The sequence below is a fragment of the Pleurodeles waltl genome, chromosome 2_2 (genome assembly GCF_031143425.1).
Source record: "Pleurodeles waltl isolate 20211129_DDA chromosome 2_2, aPleWal1.hap1.20221129, whole genome shotgun sequence".
Classification (NCBI taxonomy): domain Eukaryota; kingdom Metazoa; phylum Chordata; class Amphibia; order Caudata; family Salamandridae; genus Pleurodeles; species Pleurodeles waltl.
In genome coordinates, this window is record NC_090439.1 from 789,310,622 (window position 1) to 789,331,861 (window position 21,240).

Here is a 21,240-nt window from a genome sequence, read left to right on the forward strand (position 1 = left end):
TTGGTGTTCACCAGCATGGTTGCTGTTCAGCATGGCTAAATGTTAATGGCATAGAGGAGAGTTGCATGGAGTGTAGCAGAGTGGAATGGCGAAGAGTGGAGTAGCGTTTTGTACAGTGGAGTGGCAGAGAGCGTTGTGCACTGGAGTGGCATAATGTGGAGTAGAGTGGCATACACTGGAGTAGCAGAATAGAGTGAATGGAGTGTTGCAGAGTATAGTTGCGTAGAATGCAGAGGCTCTGAGTTCAGTGGCATTGAGTTCAGTGGCATTGAATTCAGTGGTGTACAATGCAGTGCCATACAATGCAGCATTGTAGAGTGGAGTGGCACAGAGTAGGGTGGCACTGGTGCAGAGCGGTGACGAGTAGAGTGGCACAGAGTAGGGTAGAGCGGCGCAGAGTAGGGTAGAGTTGAGTGATGTAGAGGGCAGTGGAGCGGAATAGAGTGTCATAAAGCAGTGGTTCCCAACCTTTTGACTTCTGTGGACCCCCACTTTATCATTACTGGAACCAGGGACACCCACTGAATAATTATTGGAATCCGGGGCACCCCCAACCAAGTAATTACTGGAAGCTGGAGACCCCAGCTTAAACATTGCCAAGAGTTGAGTCTAGCAAAGTAAAGTGCACTGGCATAGAGTGCAGTGGCGTACGGTGCAGTGTTGCAGAGCGGTGTAGAGTACAGTGGAGTTTTGCAGAGTAGATTGGTGTGGTTTAGACTGGAGTGGTGTAGAGTGCAGTGATGAGGAGTACAATGATGTAGAGTAGAGTGACAAAGTGTGCATTGGCATAGAGTAGAGTGGAACAGGGTAGAGTAGAGAGGAGCAACGTCAAGTGTCAAGAGTGCAGTGGCACAGAGTGAAGTGGTGCAGAGTGCAGTGGTGTGGTGTAAAGTGGAGTGGTGCAGAGCAAAGTACAGTCATATGGAGTGGTGCAGAATAGAGTGGAGTGGCGCAGAGAGGAGTATTCATGGTGTGGTAGCACGCTGCCATCATAGACAGCACATTTTCTATTGAAATGACCGTTACATTTGCACAGACATACAGTTTTTCTAATAAAACTATATAGTGCACTGGCAAAAACCTGTGGAAATTGCATCAAGTAGTTTAATGATTCATTTTGAATATATTAAAGTATTTATTTCAAACACTTCTGAAATAATAAAAAATATGCTTCATGTGCGTGTTTATAATTCTGATATACTTGATCAGTTCATTTAAACGCTGTTGTGTGCTAGAAACAAATCACTTTCCTACCCCCAGTATCCAGCAAGATTGTTACATAAATCCTCCCACTTTGAAGTCGGAGAAAATGCACTTGGAAGACCGCACCTGACATTTGACCTCAGTCTTTGAATGCTCAGCAAATGTGAGAAGATAAGAACAGGATTTAAAGGCCTGTTAAAAGAAAGCAAGTTCGGTTTAGGCAACAGAGGGGCAAACTGAACCTGGGGAGCCTAAAGCAAATAAAGTCAGCAATTGGGAAACCCACAAAGTGCGAGTTACAAAACACAAAGCCAGTGGTAACCAACAAATGGCAATCATTGCAAGGTCAACTTTCTGAAAGTCCCCAAGATGTATTTAGGAGATCAGGAAGCTGTGCTGTGAGGTAGACTGGGACCTAAAAATTACAATTTCAGATACAAAAGTTTATTTACATTTTAAAAGTATTGCTGCAAACAATGTGCAGTGTACTGCCATGGATACCCAACACCTTTTGACAAACCAAAATGAGTGGAAGCACGCCAATTACGCCAACATATAGAGTCCACTTGATCTTGCTGAAACTAATTTCTGTCCAATCTTTTACTGGGAAATTGAAGGTGGTGTAATGGTGTGCTCTGTATGAGTCGTTCCTGTGGAACTGCCATCCCCTGCAGAATGTATATCTTCTTGCACATCTCCTTGCAGCTCATCTGGGTTTCCCCTCAATTCAGAGAACACAACGCTCGGACGGTTGCCCAGAGCTGTTATTGTACACAAGAAGTAAACCCTGATTTGCCTAGTAAAGGAGTTACTGGATAACTTGGAATTACATGTAAAGTAAAACTGCAAACCCAACAGTATCTCCTTGGAAATAAAACAAAACAAAACCAAAACGAGCAAAAAGTGTGGGTAAAAAAAAGTCAGCAAATCAAGGAATTTCTGGTCAGGGAAGAGAGGCCAAAAATCTGCCCATCTACAGTGACAATCTGTGCTTTAGCACAGCTCAGGTCTCCATCTAGAGAGGAAGGGATAGCTCACCCACAAGGATAGATCCCTTGGTGGCCTGGAACACCAACAGGGTCCAGGTGGAGCCATGGAAAAGAGATGAGACAGGACAAATGGTCCAATTTTGATTTCAGGTGAGCCCCCAACATCACTCAGATTACACTGGACACTTCGCCCAGGTGAAGGGAGACTCCTGGAGTCCAGGCAGACACGATCTGTCGAAAAAACATCTGTCTGCCCCTGTGGTCCTATATCATAGCTGCAGTTATGGGGTGTGGCACACATGTAGAACCTTTCAGAATCTGGTTCTCATTTAGTGCTTTGCAAGTCATCCGCCCCAAAGGAAAGATGTGCTCCTGTGCTGATTTTGAGAATGTTAGGATTTACTGATCGCTTTGCCTCATACCGAATTGTATTTTATATCTGACAGTTGTGTAGAGGACTAGCATTTGTAACACCCCCATAGTCTGAACATTTACATAAGATCTTTGTTGCTGAAACGTAGCATAGGCTGAGTGTTTTCCAGCTGGAAAGTGCCTACTAGAAACATAAGTAACCGCAAACCAACAAAATCACGGAATAGTTGGTTGAACTATGGCAACTCCAGTGATTTCTTTTTCATGAAATAAAACACCCTAGAATAAAAGATAACCATTTTCGTATTATCTGAAAAATGGCATAACAGAAGAACCATCAACAGAACATGGAAAGAGAAAAAGGAAACTCAGAACGTGTAAGAAGATTAAAAAACCTCCAAATTAAGATCGTGAATGCCCAAATTTAACAAATTTAAAAACCTGAATAAATATTACTCAAAGTTTATTCACATCTTCCTTGGCCAGGGTGAATAGAATGCTTACCTTGTCATTAAGCCTTGAGAAATCTGTGTACCTTCGGAAGACAACCCAACTTTCCTCTAGGCTTTTCCTAATAAGTATCTTGTAAACCTTGAATGAAGAAATAAGAATTGAAAAACATTAATTTGATCACAATACTAAGGTAATAATACAGTGGACTCTTCATGCGTCAGACTGAACATTAGAGTTCAACAAATGTAGATTCCGAAACTGAATGAAAGCCTTAGACGCAAGTCAGAGACGAGCGAAGGGACGGCAGCCAGAGAGCAACTCCGGGCTGGCAGCCAGACAGCAGCGAAGGGCCGACAGCCAGAGCGGGGCGCAGGGCCGGCAGCCAGAGAGGGGCGCGAGGCCCGGCAGCCAGAGAGATAGGCGGGAGGCCCGGCAGCCAGAGAGACAGGCGGGAGGCCCGGCAGCCAGGGAGATAGGCGGGAGGCCCGGCAGCCAGGGAGATAGGCGGGAGGCCCGGCAGCCAGGGAGATAGGCGGGAGCCCGGCAGCCAGAGAGACAGGCGGGAGGCCCGGCAGCCAGAGAGACAGGCGGGAGGCCCGCAGCCAGGGAGATAGGCGCGAGGCCCGCAGCCAGAGACGAGCGCAAGGCCCGCAGCCAGGGAGATAGGCGCAAGGCCCGCAGCCAGAGAACACTAGTCAGTGGCTATTGAGGAGCAAATGATCTGAGGCTAAAATACAACACATGACCTGCGACCGAAGGCTGGCACACGCTGTTGCTGAGGGAAGGCAAAGGATGGCAACAAACGGTTGGCATAGGGCAGCGGCAAAGGAAGGGTGAGACACAATAACACACAACTGCTTTGGTAAATGTTTGGTCACAGACTGAAAAAAAAGTTGTGCTTCCATCTAAATCAAATGAACATGGAGTGTATAAGTTATTTGTGAAGTAAAATGTCCAAGGCTGGTGTACGGTACAAACAAACTTATAGACAATTATAGGTTACGTAACCTTTAAAAGCAGCAATCTAAATTGGTGCACACCTTCAATAGAGAAGCAGAACGAAGTGAAACACAAACTGGAGCACATCTTATGGCATATCAATCTATACTGTCACTTACTAGGTACTCAGCAAATCCCACTAGTTCCACACTCCCATACAAATTAATTGAAAGACATATCAAGAATGAAGGAATTATTGGGGATAGGCCATCCAATGAGGAGTTAAGTCTCTCATCAGAACCACCATTCATTTTGGTTTCTAACATTTATTTTAAGCTTGAGGGGGATTAATTTAGTGTGACAGAAACTCTGTCTAATATTGCTTTTCCAAAAGATCAAGCTATTTTCAGAGAAAGCATGCTGAAGTCTTTTCTAGACAAAAGGCATGTATTCAACATCTTACAGTATGAGGATTTACATCTCATCTTACTCTAGTTGGCGCACACAAACACACACTTATGTCTTCATCCACCCCAAAGATTCTCTTCTTACTATACTTGCTATATTTTCCAACATTACAATCAGTCATTGTTTAACTTCTGCTTCCGTATGCTCATAATTAACCTTATGGTAGCAAAATAAGTATGCAGTTTGCTTTAAGCAACTATCAGATACCATATTTATCTGAAGGGACGCAAGCACCCAGAAAATAATGTGCTACATGAAACACAAACAGATGACAAGGTACCACATGCCCATTGTGGAGGTGCTCACATTTTTGATCTTACCCTCTCCTCCTTTAGAGAAATGGGATATTGTTCTGGTACAGCAAAGGGACTTGTAGCGCCTTTTGAATAGTAAAGTAATAAGACAACGAAAGTCAAGTGTCATTTGTGATCCTATCCATGCCTTACCTTTGACACCTAGTCACCCGCTGCTGTACTAAGAGGTTAATGTATTTTCCTTGAGCTATATGTTGAAAATCAGCTACAGAAGTACAACCCATCTGCACAACTCATGGGGTCCTATACCCATTCCACCTTCCTCCAGAGGAACAGCAAGATTTCCCATGGCACAACAGACCAAGGAGGGGAAGAGGCAGATAACAGCAATAATGTTTGAAGGACTAGTCAAACACAGTACAGAGCATGGCCTACCAAAAGAGAGCACTGGCTCTCAAACTGATATCAAAGGCACAGCATATAAGGCACAAGGTATTCCACATGTATTCTACATGTCTACATCTAACTGGATAGTCTATTTTGGAGAATCCAAAGAGGGGAACGAGATGTTAAAACAGTTAATTAAAGTCCCTTGGCCCTAACATAGCACAGCTCACAAAATGTATATTTCCATCAAAACAAAGACTCTGTAAGTCAAAGGACCAACAAAATTCAGTTTCAGAAGTGGGTTCTCCAAGAATTAGCACTTACTGTCTGACATCCTGACAAAATCAGATAGGATTTCCAGGCCTCCATTTTGATGCAGATGACAAACAATATTTTATACATTCAAGAAACGTATATTCTGGGACAAAAAGAGGCACTAGCTGCTAGACCCTACAGCCTTAGGGTGGTCATCCCTAACTTTTTGCCTGCCTCCCTCCACTTTTTGGACACTGTTTTTGCTGGTTTTTAGACTCTGCACACTTTACCATTGCTAACCGGTTCTAAAGTGCATATACTCTCTCCCTTTAAACATGGTAACATTGGATCATACCCAATTGGCCTATTTAATTTACTTACAATTCCCTAGTAGTGTGCACCTGTTTGTGCCCACGGCCAGTAGATTAAATGCTACTAGTGGGCCAGCAGCACTGATTGTGCCACCCACTTAAGTAGCTCCTTAAACTTGTCTCAGGCCTGCCATTGCAAGGCCTGTGTGTGCAGTTTCACTGCCAATTCGACTTGGCATTTAAAAGTACTTGCCAAGCTTAAAACACCCCTTTTTCTTCATATAAGACACCCTTAAGGTATGCCCTAGGTAACCCATTGGGCAGGGTGCTGTGTAGGCAAATAGCAGGACATGCACACATATAGTTTACATGTCCTGGTAGTGTAAAACTCTGAAATTCGTTTTTACACCACTGTGAGGCCTGCTCCCTTCATAGGCTGCCCTCATACTTTGTTTGGGTGGTAGCTGCTGATCTGAAAGGAGTAGGAAGGTCATATTTAGTATGGCCAGAATGGGGATATAAAATCCTTCTGACTGGTGAGGTTGGTTTTAATATTACTATTTTAGAAATGCCACTTTTTAGAGAGTGAGCATTTCTCTGCACTTAAAGATGTGCCTTACAATCCACTCAGACACACCCCAAACACAGGCTACTCAGCCTCACGTGCACACATGTGCATTTTGAATGGGTCTTCCTGGGCTGGGAGAGTGGAGGGCCTGATCTCACACAAAGGACTGCCACACCCCCTACTGGGACCCTGGCAGACAGGATTGAACTGAAAGGGTACCTGGTGCACTTCTCAGCCACTCTTTGAAATCTCCCCCACTTCAAAGGCACATTTGGGTATATAAACAGGGCCTCTGCCCTTTCCAACTCATACACTTCCCAGAGAAAACTTGTAACCAGAACCTGCATCCTGCCAAGAAGAACTTCCTGGCTGCCCAAATGACTCACTTGACTACTTTCTGCGAAAGACTGCTGCCTTGCTGTTGCCCTGCTGCCTTGCTGCTCTCTGGCTGTGGTGAAGAAGTGCTCTTCAAGGGCTTGGATAGAGCTTGCCTCCTGTTCCCTGAAGTCTCAGGACCAAAAAGATTTCATCTCTTCAAGAAGGACTCCTTGTGCAGTGAAATTCGACGCACAGCCTGCACTGCGGTGAAAATGTCACCGCATGCAGAACCGGAACAATGCAGCCCGACTTCACAACAAGAAGGTCGACGCAGTGCCAGCGCAGCGACCAGAAATTCGACGTATGGCCCACTGGATCGACGCATAGCCGAGCTGGAACGACGCAGCCTGACTTCCAGAGAGGAATTAACGCAGCGCCTGCCATGTGGTAGAAAATTCGATGCAACGCCCACCGGATCAACGCAGCTCCTTTGATTTCGTCCTGCCAGCGCAGGAAATCCAGGCACCCTCCCCGGGGCGTCTGAAAACCCCACAACCCGAAGAGGATCCACAACCGAGTGCTGGAAATCAACGCACAGCCGTCCCTGCGTGGAAACTAAACGACGCATCGCTGCGTGCGCCCGAGAAATCGATGCACATCCCTTTGTTTTCATGCTTCTCCTCCTCTGCGGTCCTTTGCGGAGATTTGTCACGCGAATCGGTACGTTGTGCTTGAAAGAGACTTTGTTTGCTTTTAAAAGACTTAAGACACTGTATATCACTTTTCAGTGATATCTCTACACTTAGTTATTGCATTTTAGATCGTTTTGACCTGCATTTATCCAGATAAATATTATATATTTTTCTAAACATTGTGTGGTGTATTTTTGTGGTGCTGTATGGTGTTATTGTATGATTTATTGCACAAATACTTTACACATTGCCTTCTAAGTTAAGCCTGACTGATCAGTGCCAAGCAACCAGAGGGTGGGCACTGGATAATTTGGATTGTGTGTGACTTACCCTGACTAGAGTGAGGGTCCTGCTTGGACAGGGGGTAACCTGACTGCCAACCAAAGACCCCATTTCTAACACTAGCTAAACCTGGGAAGTCTTCAAGACCAAAGCTCATTACTTTGTTTTGAAAAACGTTTGAGATCCGATGTAATATGCCATTTACAAAACAACAGAAAAATGAACTAAACAAATACGCACAAAATTCTACATAGACATCCGCTGCACACAAGCTTCTCCTAGCATCAGCATAATAGGGAAGCACTACAGCAGCCAGCAAGACAGCTGCTAGGCAGTGTCGAGGAGAGGCAGCACAGATGCCAGTGAAGGTAGAAAGTGCAGATGGCCAGGGAAGGCACTCGCAAATCTGACTGACAAGCTCACAACCTCTGGTGGTTCTGGGAATACCCACAAGCAGGACATCATCAGACTGGGAGGCAAAGAAGTGAAAAAAAGACAACAAAAAAAAACTGCAACAGGTTTTCTCCATCTATGCACGCAAGACGTAGAACACCATCCTTGTATCCATCATAAACTCCCTCAACCATGTTCCAATTTAAGAAAAAGCTGAAAAGCACCTGTTTAAAGAACACTACACTGTGATGCAGTAACAGTGCATTTCTGCTACAAGAAAGCAGCAACCTCTCAATCACTTCTAGACAGCATCTTTGCCTACGACACTGCACAGCATCCAATGCCCTAGTCCGGGCTTTGCACTAGGCAAATAGGGCATGCATAAAAATATAAATACATCACAACTAGGGGGTGGGGGTAGGGAGGGCAGAAGGTTCGGGGTGAGAGCACAGCACACGTGGGCAGTGATGGTAGACAACAAAGGTGAAGCAGGCGAGGGAAGAAAACAAAGGAGATGGTGGAAAGCGCAGACAGCACAGGAGACAGCGGTGAAGCAGACAGCACAGGAGGAGGTGGCAAAGGCAGACAGCACAGGTGGAAGTAGCAAGGGCCAACAGTGAAGGGCTACTGCAAGGGGAGATGACGAATGGGGGTCAGTAAGGATAGAAAGCAAAGGGGGTAGTGAAGAAGAGGCCAGTGAGGGTATACAGAGAAAGGGAAGCGGACAGGAAAAAGAGGGCAGAAAGTTCAGATGGCACGATGGAAGACCCCGAAGGCAGACAAGGTGGGAGCTGGGCGGGGAAGGGGGATATGAGGGGAGGAATTTAGATTTTAGTGGTGCTTGCAGCAGGACTATAACAATGAGCTGCAGATGGTTCTTCCCATTAGTTTAACCAACAAGATGTTTCAGTCTCTCTAGATGAGGAGGAGAATCTGATTTGGAAGAGGCATCTGTTGTGACTTGTGAGAACAGTCCTTCAAGTTTTTCAGGTTGGCTTTTGCTGATATTAGGACTCAAGCATACTCTGACACCGACATTCAGTGACAGGGGGTGTGCTCTGTCCCAATATACATAAGGTAAAACGGGCTACACCCAGTGGGCTTACTTACCTTTCAAGTAAGGTAGTAATACAATTAAACTGGAAATGCACAAGTGGTGTGGAAGTGCCTTACGTAGACTGCAGTGTACATTTTCACCCCCTTACTTAAGACTAAAAAAGCATGTCTCCACGGACACTATTGTGGCCAGACTGGCAGCAGCTAAAAGCCCGGAAAAACGAAACATCAGAGGTAGGTGCCCTGTCTCATAGAAAACCCTTCTTTACACACTAGTTAAGTCACCCATAACAGTAAACCCACATAATAGGTGCCTACTAATCGCATGCTGAATATTAATGAAAAATGTTCTACAGTGAACAGCCACCAAATACTTTATGTCACTATAGCTGTAAAGGGGAATTTTCAGTAAAAAGGCAAGATTGTTAAATGTATTGGCCAAGAAAAAATCTACAAAAACAGATTTAAGAGTTTCTTGTTACTTTTATTAAAAATACATCTAGTTTATTCTACTCTATGTGGCATTTATAAAGTGTGTAGCTACTAGTGGGCATCCCAGCAGTAGTAGTGCAACACAGACTAACCAGAATGTTCTAGAGGGGACTGCTTTCAAATAGGTCTCTAAGAATTTCTGGAATGGTAATTCCAGCAGCATTTTAAATTCCTCTACTACAGCCAGAAGGGCTGGTTCCATAATGTGTTAAGATCGGAACCCTGTTTGAGTAGGGTGAAGGTCGGTGTAGGCTTCCAGATATTCTGAAAGGGACTGGTTAACATGTTTTCCAACACTTTACTCAATCCAGGAAGTAGCAAGCTTGGTGTGGAATTTCCTGGACGAAGAGGGTCTAGGTTAGACTTTTTTAGTAGTGCTTTTACCACATTGTGCTTCCATGCAGCAAGTACTGTTTCTTTTGCGAACAAGAGATTTAGTATTTCCAGAAGAATGGGAAGAATGAGTACTTCTGTTTTGGCAAGAATGTGTGGTGGGGTAGGATCCAAATGCAATTTTACTTTGCCAAGGGTAGCAGAAAATCTATCTAGAATAATGTTCGGAAATTCTGTGAGGACATAGTAACTACTTTCCTGTCTGCCTGTTGAAGATGAGATATATGTCTATATCAGGCTCTTGAAGGGATAGGTACATGTCATAGATTTGTTTTAAGAAACTTGTGAGATCATTGCATCGGGATGGGGATGTTGAGGGTTCGATGGTAGAGCTGTTGAATGGAGGCACCTGTAAAGTTTTAACAATTCGCAACATTTCACGTGGGGGGGTTAGAGGCGCAACTGATTTTATTTTGGCATAATATGCAGCTTGGACATTTTTAATTTCGTAATAGTTTAGCGTTTAAAGTATATTTCAGATAACTGTATTGAAAAGGCAACTTTTAAGGGTGCCCTTTAAAATCAAAACAATGTGCTACCTCAAAGCCTAGCAGTAATACAACTAGACCTGCTGGCTTTCTGTTCCCTCCAGCTCTAACAATTAACACTGAAATTACGCGTGAAAATGTGTGCAACCCCAAAACAACACAATAATGTCTAAAGGCGGAAAGTGTATTGTAGGGCAATCATTGAGCAGTAGCTAGGATGGGCCATTTTGGAGGGGGGAGGAACATATAGCATGACAAAGATTTGAGCAGAGGTCTACCTTTTGACTTGAAGATTTGACAAGAATGCCAAAAAGACAGATGTCATTTCTTAAGGGTGTTTTCTCAGACATTTGTCTTTGCCAAGAGCATTTAGTGGAAGATATTACGATATCAAGGAGAAGAGGCAATTCATCAATTCCACAGAGCTTGATCTGGGAGGTAGGCATCCTGAAGCTCAAGAGAGAAAAGCAGACTTCTGCCTTCTTACATAAAGGAATTTGGGAAGATTTAGAGTCAAGCAGGATAGGAAACTCTGCAAAAAAAGTCCGATTTTAAGGAGAATTCTGCACTGATTTGGTCTCAAGAAGACACCAATCACTGGTTAGAGCATATTATAAACAAAACTGGTATCTTGCCATGAGTTCCAAAACCATTCCGGGGCCTGGAAGATACCATAAGCAGAGAATAAATCCTGCCCTACCTATCTGGGAAGGCTCAGGCAAACCATGCTATTGACTTGAATCCCAGAACTGTACCTGCTTTTAAAAGGTAAGGTAGATGGACTTCTGTAACTGCCTCAGGGTTACAAAGTCAGAAGATAGGACCAATCCTGTGTGGAAGAACCAGCTCCCAAGCTTATAATGGGATGCACAGAATGCTGGTGCTACCTAACCCTGACCCTAGAAGCCTTCCCTGATGACTTGGGGGGCGGGGGGGGGGGGGAGGGGGAGGCTACAGAAAAACCAGGAATGATATTTCTAGAATCAACAAGAATGGAGAGTTTGCCATTTTGGTGACCTACAGAGTACCAGGACAAGGACTCACAAGTTCCCTGGCTGCTCTGAGCTTTTTGCATTGTAGTTTGAGGCTACCGTGGTACTGATGTAAAGAGGCATCTGGCATGATTCAGCCTTCATTGGTTTCAGTCTACTTCCGTTCTCTGCTGGAGTAATCTGAGAACTAGAAAAAAAAGATGAACTTCAAAGGAAGGACTTGGGACTGCCAAATTCATCCAAGCAGAGAAGCACCCTAAGCTGCCACCATAAACAGAGTTGAAACCGTAAGTCCTTCATGAACTTTTTCATTAGCAAGACCAGCAAGTCTTACCAGACTTCTTCCATTGTGGTTGGCCTGAAATTGTTTTGAGATCCCAATTTACAGAGAACTTTGACTTTGATTGGCACTTAAAAATCAAGGTTTCCTGGTTACCTTGATTCATTTTTAATTATTTCTGTGTCAGTTTGCATACTACATTTTCTTGACTTTTCTAAATCGGTGTGGGAATTTCAGGATGTAGCATTCTTAACTTTAATGTTGTTTAGTATTTCTTGAATCTATTACAAGCCTTCTGCTTGTGCTCTATCAACAAGGGGGTGAGCAGTTATTTTGAATAGTACACTTTGTTTTAATATGACAAAACTGTTTTATTTAGTTCTTAGGGTCACAAATTAATAACCCACTTTCTTACAGGTGGAAATTACCCCTGCATCTCTCTGGGGAATGTGCTCCTCTACCATTTCTATCCTTTGCTTCCCCTGTTTGTGTAGTGGTTGGGTTTTTATTTTTCTACTCGAGAGTCCAACACAAAAAGTTCACTGTGAGGTATCCAAATTAAAAAGCCTGAGACCACAGAGCTTAGTGGCTACCCAAAGTGCTCACTCTTTGAGAAAGTGTCCACTTCTCTGGCTTTGTGAGAGTCGCAGCAGTGGAAGCACTAACAAGTAGTAAAGTGAACGGTCTTTTTAACTGTCAACTTAAAAATGCCCACCTGTGTAAAAGATTCTGCCTTAACCATGGTTTTTAGCTTGTATGTGTTTCTGACAAGGTATGGGGGAATCCACTGTGGCTTCCTGGCATCTTTATGGAAAACTGTGGTAGCAGAGAGCTTTGTGGAAGGTTACCCAGGTCTCTCTTGACCTGGAAGCCTGCACATTTGAGATTACCTCTCTTCTCCCGAAGTCTCACCCCACCCAATGGGTTTTGCTGTTGAAGGTTACAGTAAGCAAGTATGGGTGTGCAATTTCTTCCTTTGTAGTTTGCCTGCAGTTCCTTTGCCAGCATTCTCTCAGCCCCCCCTCCCACTCTTTATGTATGATTTCCTTCACAAAGGACTTGGCAAACTGTCTGGGCTCCGTTATACATCTATACCTGAAATGTATGGAACCGGCTCAGGAAATGTACCTGTAATTATGGCTCAGACATAGGCTGATTGTATAGTAGCCATGCAGTGTGTGATGGGAGAAGCCACCTAAATCCTTGAACGTGGGAGAAAGTTGAGTGGTCAGCTCTGGAAATAAATCCTAGCTACCTTGACACGTACTGTGTGCCAGGATCCATCACAAATCAAGGAAGGATTTGCACTCTAGCAGCTGAGAAATTGCTGAGGGTCAAACTATTTACTGCTGATCTCTTACCAGGTCAGGGACTGAGTTAAGACTCCTGGAGAAAGTGCAGCTGGAGAGCTGCCCAAATTGTTGATAAAGGGGATTGTCTGATTGTATCCTACAGAGGAGAGCCTGCCTTTAAGGAGTTTATTAGCCCAGCTGTCAGAGGACCTTTGAGAACTATCGTAAGGTTAGCATCGTCCTAGGACAAGAGGTCACCATCTGTTTTACAGGTGGAACAATCTTCATTGACTGCTTGCATTGCCTGGGACCCTGGGAAAAGACTGAATTGTAATGTATTGTATTCCAACATTTATATAGTGCTTACTTACCCTAAGTGGGGTGCTGAATCACTTGCCTACACAGGTTACATACTACACCATGTAAGGTGCTTAGTAGGAAGTGTGTTGCGCTTGTTTTGATCCTCTGTTGGAAGTGTTCTAATGGCATGTGTGATAAATACCCAGGTGCGGTTATTGGACACAGCACTTAGCAGTGTGCTGGATGACAAAGTATAAGAGATAGGCATGCAGTTTATGATTGTCAGTAAGCTGGCACCAGTTCTGAAGGGCCATTTTATGGGTTTTTTTTTATGATCATAGTAAGGGGCCTCCGGAATGGTGTGACTGGTGAGGACCAAATTATATGGCGTAGTGGGTTAAATTAAATACCAAGAAGGGGGTAATTATGAGCTGTAATACATCATTGTTTTGTAATTTGTACAGATCTTAAGACAGTCTGGGCAGGCCTCAAAAAAATAAAATAAATATTACTAGACCTGCAGGTCGAGTAGCATGAATAATCTACTCGACCTGACTAATGTACTTGACCCGGAAACGAGTACCAAATTGTGTGATCCCAGACAAATATTGTATTTTAGTCACCTTTTTTTTCATTCTCATATATGAGTGCACCTTCACATATGCGAGCTCAGCATTTCTTCTGTAAAAAAAAAAAATCCTCTTTTGTTTGATTAAACACACACATTTGCTCCATGTATAATAAATCTAGCCCACATTTAGAGTACACATGATCCATGCATGACTTGCCTCTTAGTTTATTAATAGCTTTGCCATCAGGGCAGGAGTGTTTCTCAGTTTGTGTTTAAGCACTCACTTTAAATATATATATTACTAAAGCATGATGTGGTAGCGCACAGTCATTTACAGACAGTAAATTTCCAAGAAATGTTCAAAAGCCTTCCCACTAACTTGCAGCTTTACTGTTAAAACTATATAGTGCATTAACAATAATCTGTGAAAACTGGGTTTCAGAAAACATGTATCATTTGCACATCACCAAGCAAAGTGTTCTGACTTTTTCCATTCTATAAAAAAGCTTTTTTTTTTAATCACACAGAATTAGAAAAAAATGGTCTTTCACAGCTACTGAAATATATTTTGAAATGTTTGTAAAGTTGAGTTAGCTATATAAATGTTGTGTGTTAGGAAAAACCTGATAACAGAAAAGTGTTTTAACTATGTGGTGTCAGAGGTCCACTACTAATACCCATTTCTGTCTTTGAAGTAGGCAAACTTCAAAGAGAAATCTTTGTAGTTCACAAAACCCTGCCTTTCCCTGCCCTGGCCTCAGACACACTCCAGGCAGTTGGAGAATGCTTTGTGTGAGGACAGGCACAGCCCTATTCAGGTGCAAGTGTCAGCTCCTCCCACCAATCTAGCTCAGCAACACCCATCAGCCTGGTGATGGGCCATCAGGATATGCAGGGCACACCTCAGTTCCCTTTGTGTGACTGTCTACAGTGAATGCGCAAACAGCCCAACTGTCACCCTGACCCAGACATGTATTCAGCAGACAGGCAGAGGCACAGAATGGCTAGGTGAGAAAATGCCTACTTTCTAAAAGTGCCATTTTCAACCTCACAGTTCAAAACCCAACTTCACCAAAAGATGTATTTTTAAAGTGTGTGTCTGTCTGCTCCCAATGGGAAATTTCACATAAAAGATATTTCAAGGCATTCTCCATGTTACCCAAAGGGAGAGAAAGGCCTTACAGTAGTGAAAACTGATTTCACTATCATGACATGTAAAACACACAGGTACACGTCATACCTTTTAAATACACTGCACCCTGCCAATGGGGCTGCCTTGAGTCTACTTTCGGGGTGACTCACAAGGGGTAAAAGAAAAGGTTTAGGCCTGGCAAGTGGGTACACTTTCCAGGTCGAAAGGGCAGTGTAAAACAGCACAAACAGGCACTGCGGTGGAAGCCCTGAAACATATTTACAGGGAATCTCATGTGGTTGGCACAATTAGTGCTGCAGGCCCACTAGTGGCATTTGATTTACAGGCCTTGGGCGCACACCGTGCACTGTACAGGGGACTTACTAGTAATTTAGATATGCCAATCATGAAGAAACCAATCACCAATATGTTTTATGCACGTTAGCACTGGGTGGCAGAAGTAAAGTGCCCAGAGTCCTAAAGTCAACAAAAACAGGTCAGAAAAAATAGGAGGAAAAAAGCAAAAGGTTTGGGGATCAACCTGCAAAAAGGGCCAACAGATCACCTTGCAGGACTTTCTATTGGTATTTGATCTTTAGCTGGGAGCAAAGTTAGGAGGTGCCTGGACTCTCACATTTGGTCATACCATCCGAGATGTCAGGATTTTGTCCGTAATTCGGAAGGGGGTAGTGAAGGCGCAAGTTAACCAATAATATAATAAATGTTCCTGAACATTCCTCATACTTCAAACTAAGAATTCATTCCAAAGTTACAAGACTGAATTAATTCATTAATTTGAGAAAATGAATTTTGTTTCAGAAAAAAAGAAGAAAAAAAAGATTCCTAGATATGCGATGGGAACAGACAAGACTCCAACTTAGACACAGACTTGCTTGTTCTCTGGTACCCCTGCTCTCCCTCGTGTCTGCACCATTATGCCAGTCAAAAGAGGCAACAGATGGGACGGTAGGCAATATGACTAGAAGAGTGGAGAACTGCAGGCTTCTCCTGAGTCCCACAAACCAGCATATTACATAAACTAACATTACTTCAGTGGTGTTTATAAACCGAACACCGTCAACAACAAGAGGGCAGTGGAATGCTGATAAAAAGCTTGAACAGTCGATCTGGTAATTAGGATACACAATGCAGTCAGATATTTAACCACTGAAAGGGCTTCATATCCCTTGGTTCTCCACATGCTGTTATACATCCAGCTACCACATCTACATTGTCAGAGACCAATAAGAGCAGACTTGGGAAGGGGGCAAAGGAACTGGATTGCAATAAAACAGGAAAAGAGGAGGCACTCCAGAACCACATGTCCCATAAGTACTCTGTAAAACACCTCAAAAGTTGCGAAAGCTGTATCCAACATGTGCTGGCTGGCAACCAAACGGAAAAAAAACCTTTTGAGGAAAGTCAGACAAAAGTATTTCCAGACAACCTTCAGACTAAACGTATGGCACTGCTGGCAATACTTGGATCATCTGCAGAACGTGAGGCACTGATACAGCGTCACTCTGCAGAAGTGAGGTATGAACACAGAGAAGGGTCAGATGGTAACTCATATGGATACTAGTACACTTATGTGTGAAGGATTATCCCCAATGGAAGTTCAAACCAAAGAGTTTGCGCGCATAGAAGATAACCAGGTTATGTCACTTACCCCCAGAGGTAAAGAAAGTGGCAGCAATGAAATAAGTGTGCAAATGTCTAATTAAAAGATACTAATATTTGTAAGAAGCCCCTTGGACAATAGTTCAGGGGTCACACCAACACCCCCCACCATCCTCTCAGAGATCCTTACAAACAACTAGGTGCTGAATGTGAATGGTGCTGTGGTTTAGCTCAAGCTCAAGCACAGACAAGGACCCTGAAAGTCAAAATATAAAGTGTTGGTCAAGAAGAAAAAGATCAAGCACTTGATACAAGATGTGGGATACAATGCCTGTACCCATATTCGTAAACTAACAAGACTTGAACCATGAAATGCATTTTACAACAAGACTCTTGCACAGCTAGATGAAAAGGAGGTCCTAGTTGTTGTTTTATCAAAACCTCATAAAGACCCCCAAGACAGTCTTGTCTGCCTTGCAGACTGAGGTACTGTGAAAGCTGTGTTATTAATATGGCTCCGAGAAGACAACCAAACCCAAACCTCTGTGATTGCATTAGTTTGGAAATAGGTCTGGCAGAAAACCTCCAAATCTCATGTTGATCCCGGAGCAACATCAACAGTAAGAAATTGTCAAATCAGAAGGAATGGAACACAAAGAAATAGTTCTAGATCACGAAATCTGAAGTAGTTAACCATTTACCTAAGATATAGCCTTTTAGCTGTCTCCAAGCCTGTCAGCCTAGATATAACTAGGAAGCGCCACCTGATCAATCCAATCTTTGCAAACACTGCTCCTCTAGAGGTTGATAATTTCCTGACTAAGAAAATAACACTGATAAACCTGAAAATTCTAGCTTTTTGTTAGAGGAAGTGTTGGTAATAGTTTGGTGACTGTGTGGTCCTAAGCTGTCTTAGAAAGAAAGCCCCATAATGGAGCAACGTCGTGGGCTGCAATAATATGGAAGGTGGCAGTAGGGTCTCTTTACCGGAGGCAGCATTACCGGAATTAAGCTGTATTCTTAAAGAAGAGTGCTATGAAGAGAAGTGAGAAGATTACGTTTGCATTGTAAGTGGTGATTTTAAAAGGCACATGCAGAAAATAATGTATAGTAAATACTTTTAAAAAGGTCAGTATTTGTGTTGCATCTTCTATGACAAAACAGCATGTTATTCTAAAAAAGTAGACTAGACAGATGCTCAATAACTTTTAGTGACTAGAACTGTATCTTTATTATAGGCTAAGGCATGCAAACGGGATGTGCTTTCTAAACCAAAAGCCACAAATCAACAAATAAAATGGCTGAGTCTGCAACATAAATACATCAAAGAACACACACTGACTTTCAATTACATTATACATGTCAAGTTGCATTTGTAAGCCATCAAACGGGCTACTTATTGATAAATCAGCAAAATGGGAGTAAGAAATGGGATGATGCTATCATCCACATGATGCTATGGCCTATATGGACAGCTCGTCCAACCAATGGCACACTATAAAACACATGGAAGCAAATGGCTGAAGCAACTGACTGAAACCACCACTCTTGCTGCACTTCTTTCAATGTACGTTTTGAAGACTTAATGGCATAAGGGAATATAACAACTAATGTCATCTGTAGACAGATATAAAAATCCAAACTAAGCTGGAAGATAAGTACTCATGAAGAAATCTAATGGGTGAAATAGAGAAACATTTCACTATTGAAATGCTCAAAAGGAACAAAATGGTGTGGCTTGACAGCATAGCTGTCGCCAGACAATTATGTGAAGAAGAATTACCAAGAGAGGGGCTTTGGTTCCAGCCATATGTTGGGAGCCAGGAGTACATGTTTTGAATGGCCAGAAATTGTGTGCTTCCACAAGAAAAAGCTTGCTCACCACACGGCTGTGATTGTTTCTTTATCCATCTGGCTGAAGTTGCACTGTCAGAGGCACACAGGTGACAGTGTAATGCTATTAAAGTGACATAGATAACTTATGCTGTTTTTCTCCGAAAGCAGGATCGGAAGAGGGCAGTCATTAACCTACATGAATTTTTAGGTCTGGCATCTGACCTTTTGACCAACACCAATATTACCCTTCAATTCTTTACTTCCATACAAATACATATCCATCTCAATGCTATCCACTTGTAATGCTTCACATTACAATACAACATACTTTTAAAGCCAGACCTACTGGCATAGCTAATGCTTGTTAACTATATGGAGCTAGGGTATTCCACTCTGCACTCTCTTTTCTCCCACTCACTGTAAACATGTTTACCACCTAGCTTCCATGAAGCTCAGTGCAACAAAAATCGTCTTTTTCTTACATATAATATGCCACTGTTTCCTAATCCAAATAATACATACTCACGTTTTAAGTCATGAGCATATAATTATTAACTAGTCTCCTTAATTTTTAAACAAACATTTGCGTTTATGTAAGTACTTTTTCATACGCATTTGTTGGCATAACTGCATCTTGCATATGCAGAATGTTCGAACACCTACAAGAACGTTTGGATTTGCATGCCTTAACCATTAACATAAAACCGCCCCAGGGAGCTATGATTTAGTAGTAGTCGTTAGGGGGTAAGAATGAATAAAAATTGTCTAATGGGATAAGTATGCGCATTTAAAATGCCATACGAACGGTCACTAAAATTGTCCAGCAACATTAAATCGCTGAAACGTTTGGTGCAAGAATCTAAAACTTTGGCAAAGGTTAAAGGTGCGGTTCAGAAAACATCTAAGAGCTCAGCTCGTGTTTTAAAAATAGACGTGGCTCATTAATTGTTCAGCTGAACAAGTTGTGCGAGTCATGTATTTAAATCTTCCACAGCTGTGATGCAACGGCTAGAAGAGGCGAGGCAAGAAAAATAAAACTCGTGATAGTTGTTCGACGCAGACTCGTGTTGTTTATGCTCCACAGCGTGGCGCCGGGTGAAACGGTACTCCTGCGATTCAAAGTTTTACACCATGAGGCAAACCAAATGTGAAGTTACACAACATTAACATTTACAGAGCATGGGACACATAAAAACCAAGGACTTAATCAGAACGATCATGGGTATGGAGAGAGTCCAAGAGGTATGGTTGTTGGCATAATATAAAAACAACAGAATATTGGGAAACAGCAAAGTATTGTTAAACACAGTCCCGACTCCATTCATTTTAACTTGTTTAAACCACACTTGGGCGTCAGGCAATGACTCTACAACAAATTAAAACAAGCCTCACCAAAATAAATGCTCCTTCAATCCCCTAGCTGTGGGCGATAAAGTCAATTAAAGAATATCACACCAGCAGTAGGAGAGAGTCAACAAGAAAGCAATTCAGGGAACTGGAACGGCATCTGAAAAGGTTCCTGGAGTTGCTAAGTCCGGAAAATAGCGATAAGGTGATGTTATTGCCTCTTGCCACCGACAAGCTTTCGGGAACAACATATAAAACAATGGGACAATCAAAATGAGATGTGGTTTAAGATGAGAGAGAGATTAGGATACCTGTTCAATACTGGGTTCAGACAGAGAAAATACTTTTAAAGGGCAGCGAAAGGCCAGCATGATAACGAACAATGGTAAAGGGATCACTCGATAGAAGAATTTTAAGTCTGATTTTTTTTCCCCACAATACCCATTTCGCTCATAACGAATGATCATCCATACGTACACTGTGCACATCGGCACAGACTAGTATTATGCCTGTGACCAGCAGCCACAGCTCATCTATAACTTATCAGCTGCTGCAGGCCCAACCACAGGAGGGCCCTCGTCTCTCAATCGGCTCCTGACAGACCCCGTCCCCTCAGTCAGCCCACGGCAGGGTCCCCTTCCCCCCTCAGCCACAACAGATCACTTTGCCATCAACCGGAGGCGTCTGTCCCCATCAACTACAGCGCACCTTGGCCAATCGGCCCTCAAATCATCACTGTCATTGGAAACAGCTTATCAGCGCTTTACAATCACTGTCTCCCTAGGGGCCACAGCACAGTGGTAAACATCAACACCAAGACCTCTTCTACCATAGTACGCTTGCATTTGTCTGTACCCAGCGTCTATTAGGCACAGCATTCTAACACTATTACCCTCAAGCCAACCACAGTCATGGAGTTGTAGCTCACTTAACCCATTTGATCAGAGAAGGCATATGGACATCAGACTTAACACACCCATGAACACCATCAACATCTTATCATGGAGCACAAACCACTACCCATCTGCAGCAGTCATTAGCAATAGCATGATGTTTGTCAAAGAACAAGAGAATAGCATACCCTTCAGTCCCAACAAGCCTGTGCATAATGCCCTACCACATAGTACTCTCGGGTCCCACCAAAGAGTGAACCAGTAAAGCTGAACCATTAACCCCCAGTAAAGCAATTACCATAAACTCCAGGACAGTGGTACTATGAACTACAGCATACCTGCGACCATGAAACCCAGAACAGCTGTGAACATAAACCCAGGCACAGCCGAGACCACAAACTCAGGCACAGCAGACCCCACGAACCCAGGCACAGCAGACCCCACGAACCAAAGCACAGCAGACCCCACGAACCAAAGCACAGCAGACCCCACGAACCAAAGCACAGCAGACCCCACGAACCAAAGCACCCCACGAACCCAAGCACAGCAAAGAGCACAAGCACAGATGAGACCACAAAGACAAGCACCGGCAAGACCACGAACCCAAGCACAGCTGTGACCACGAACCCAAGCACAGCTGTGACCATAAACCCAGTGATGTAAG

General features: G+C 43.3%; 1 protein-coding gene across 3 annotated transcripts in view; it reads right to left on the reverse strand.

Annotated features, from left to right (window-relative positions):
• SNX16 (sorting nexin 16) overlaps positions 1-21,240 on the reverse strand; it is a 155,178-nt gene that overhangs the window by 90,987 nt on the left and 42,951 nt on the right. For all 3 annotated transcript variants that reach the window (XM_069220421.1, XM_069220419.1, XM_069220420.1), the window contains exon 3: positions 3,069-3,155. In XM_069220421.1, coding sequence (XP_069076522.1) covers positions 3,069-3,155 — 87 coding nt within the window. The remainder of the gene's footprint in view (positions 1-3,068; positions 3,156-21,240) is intronic.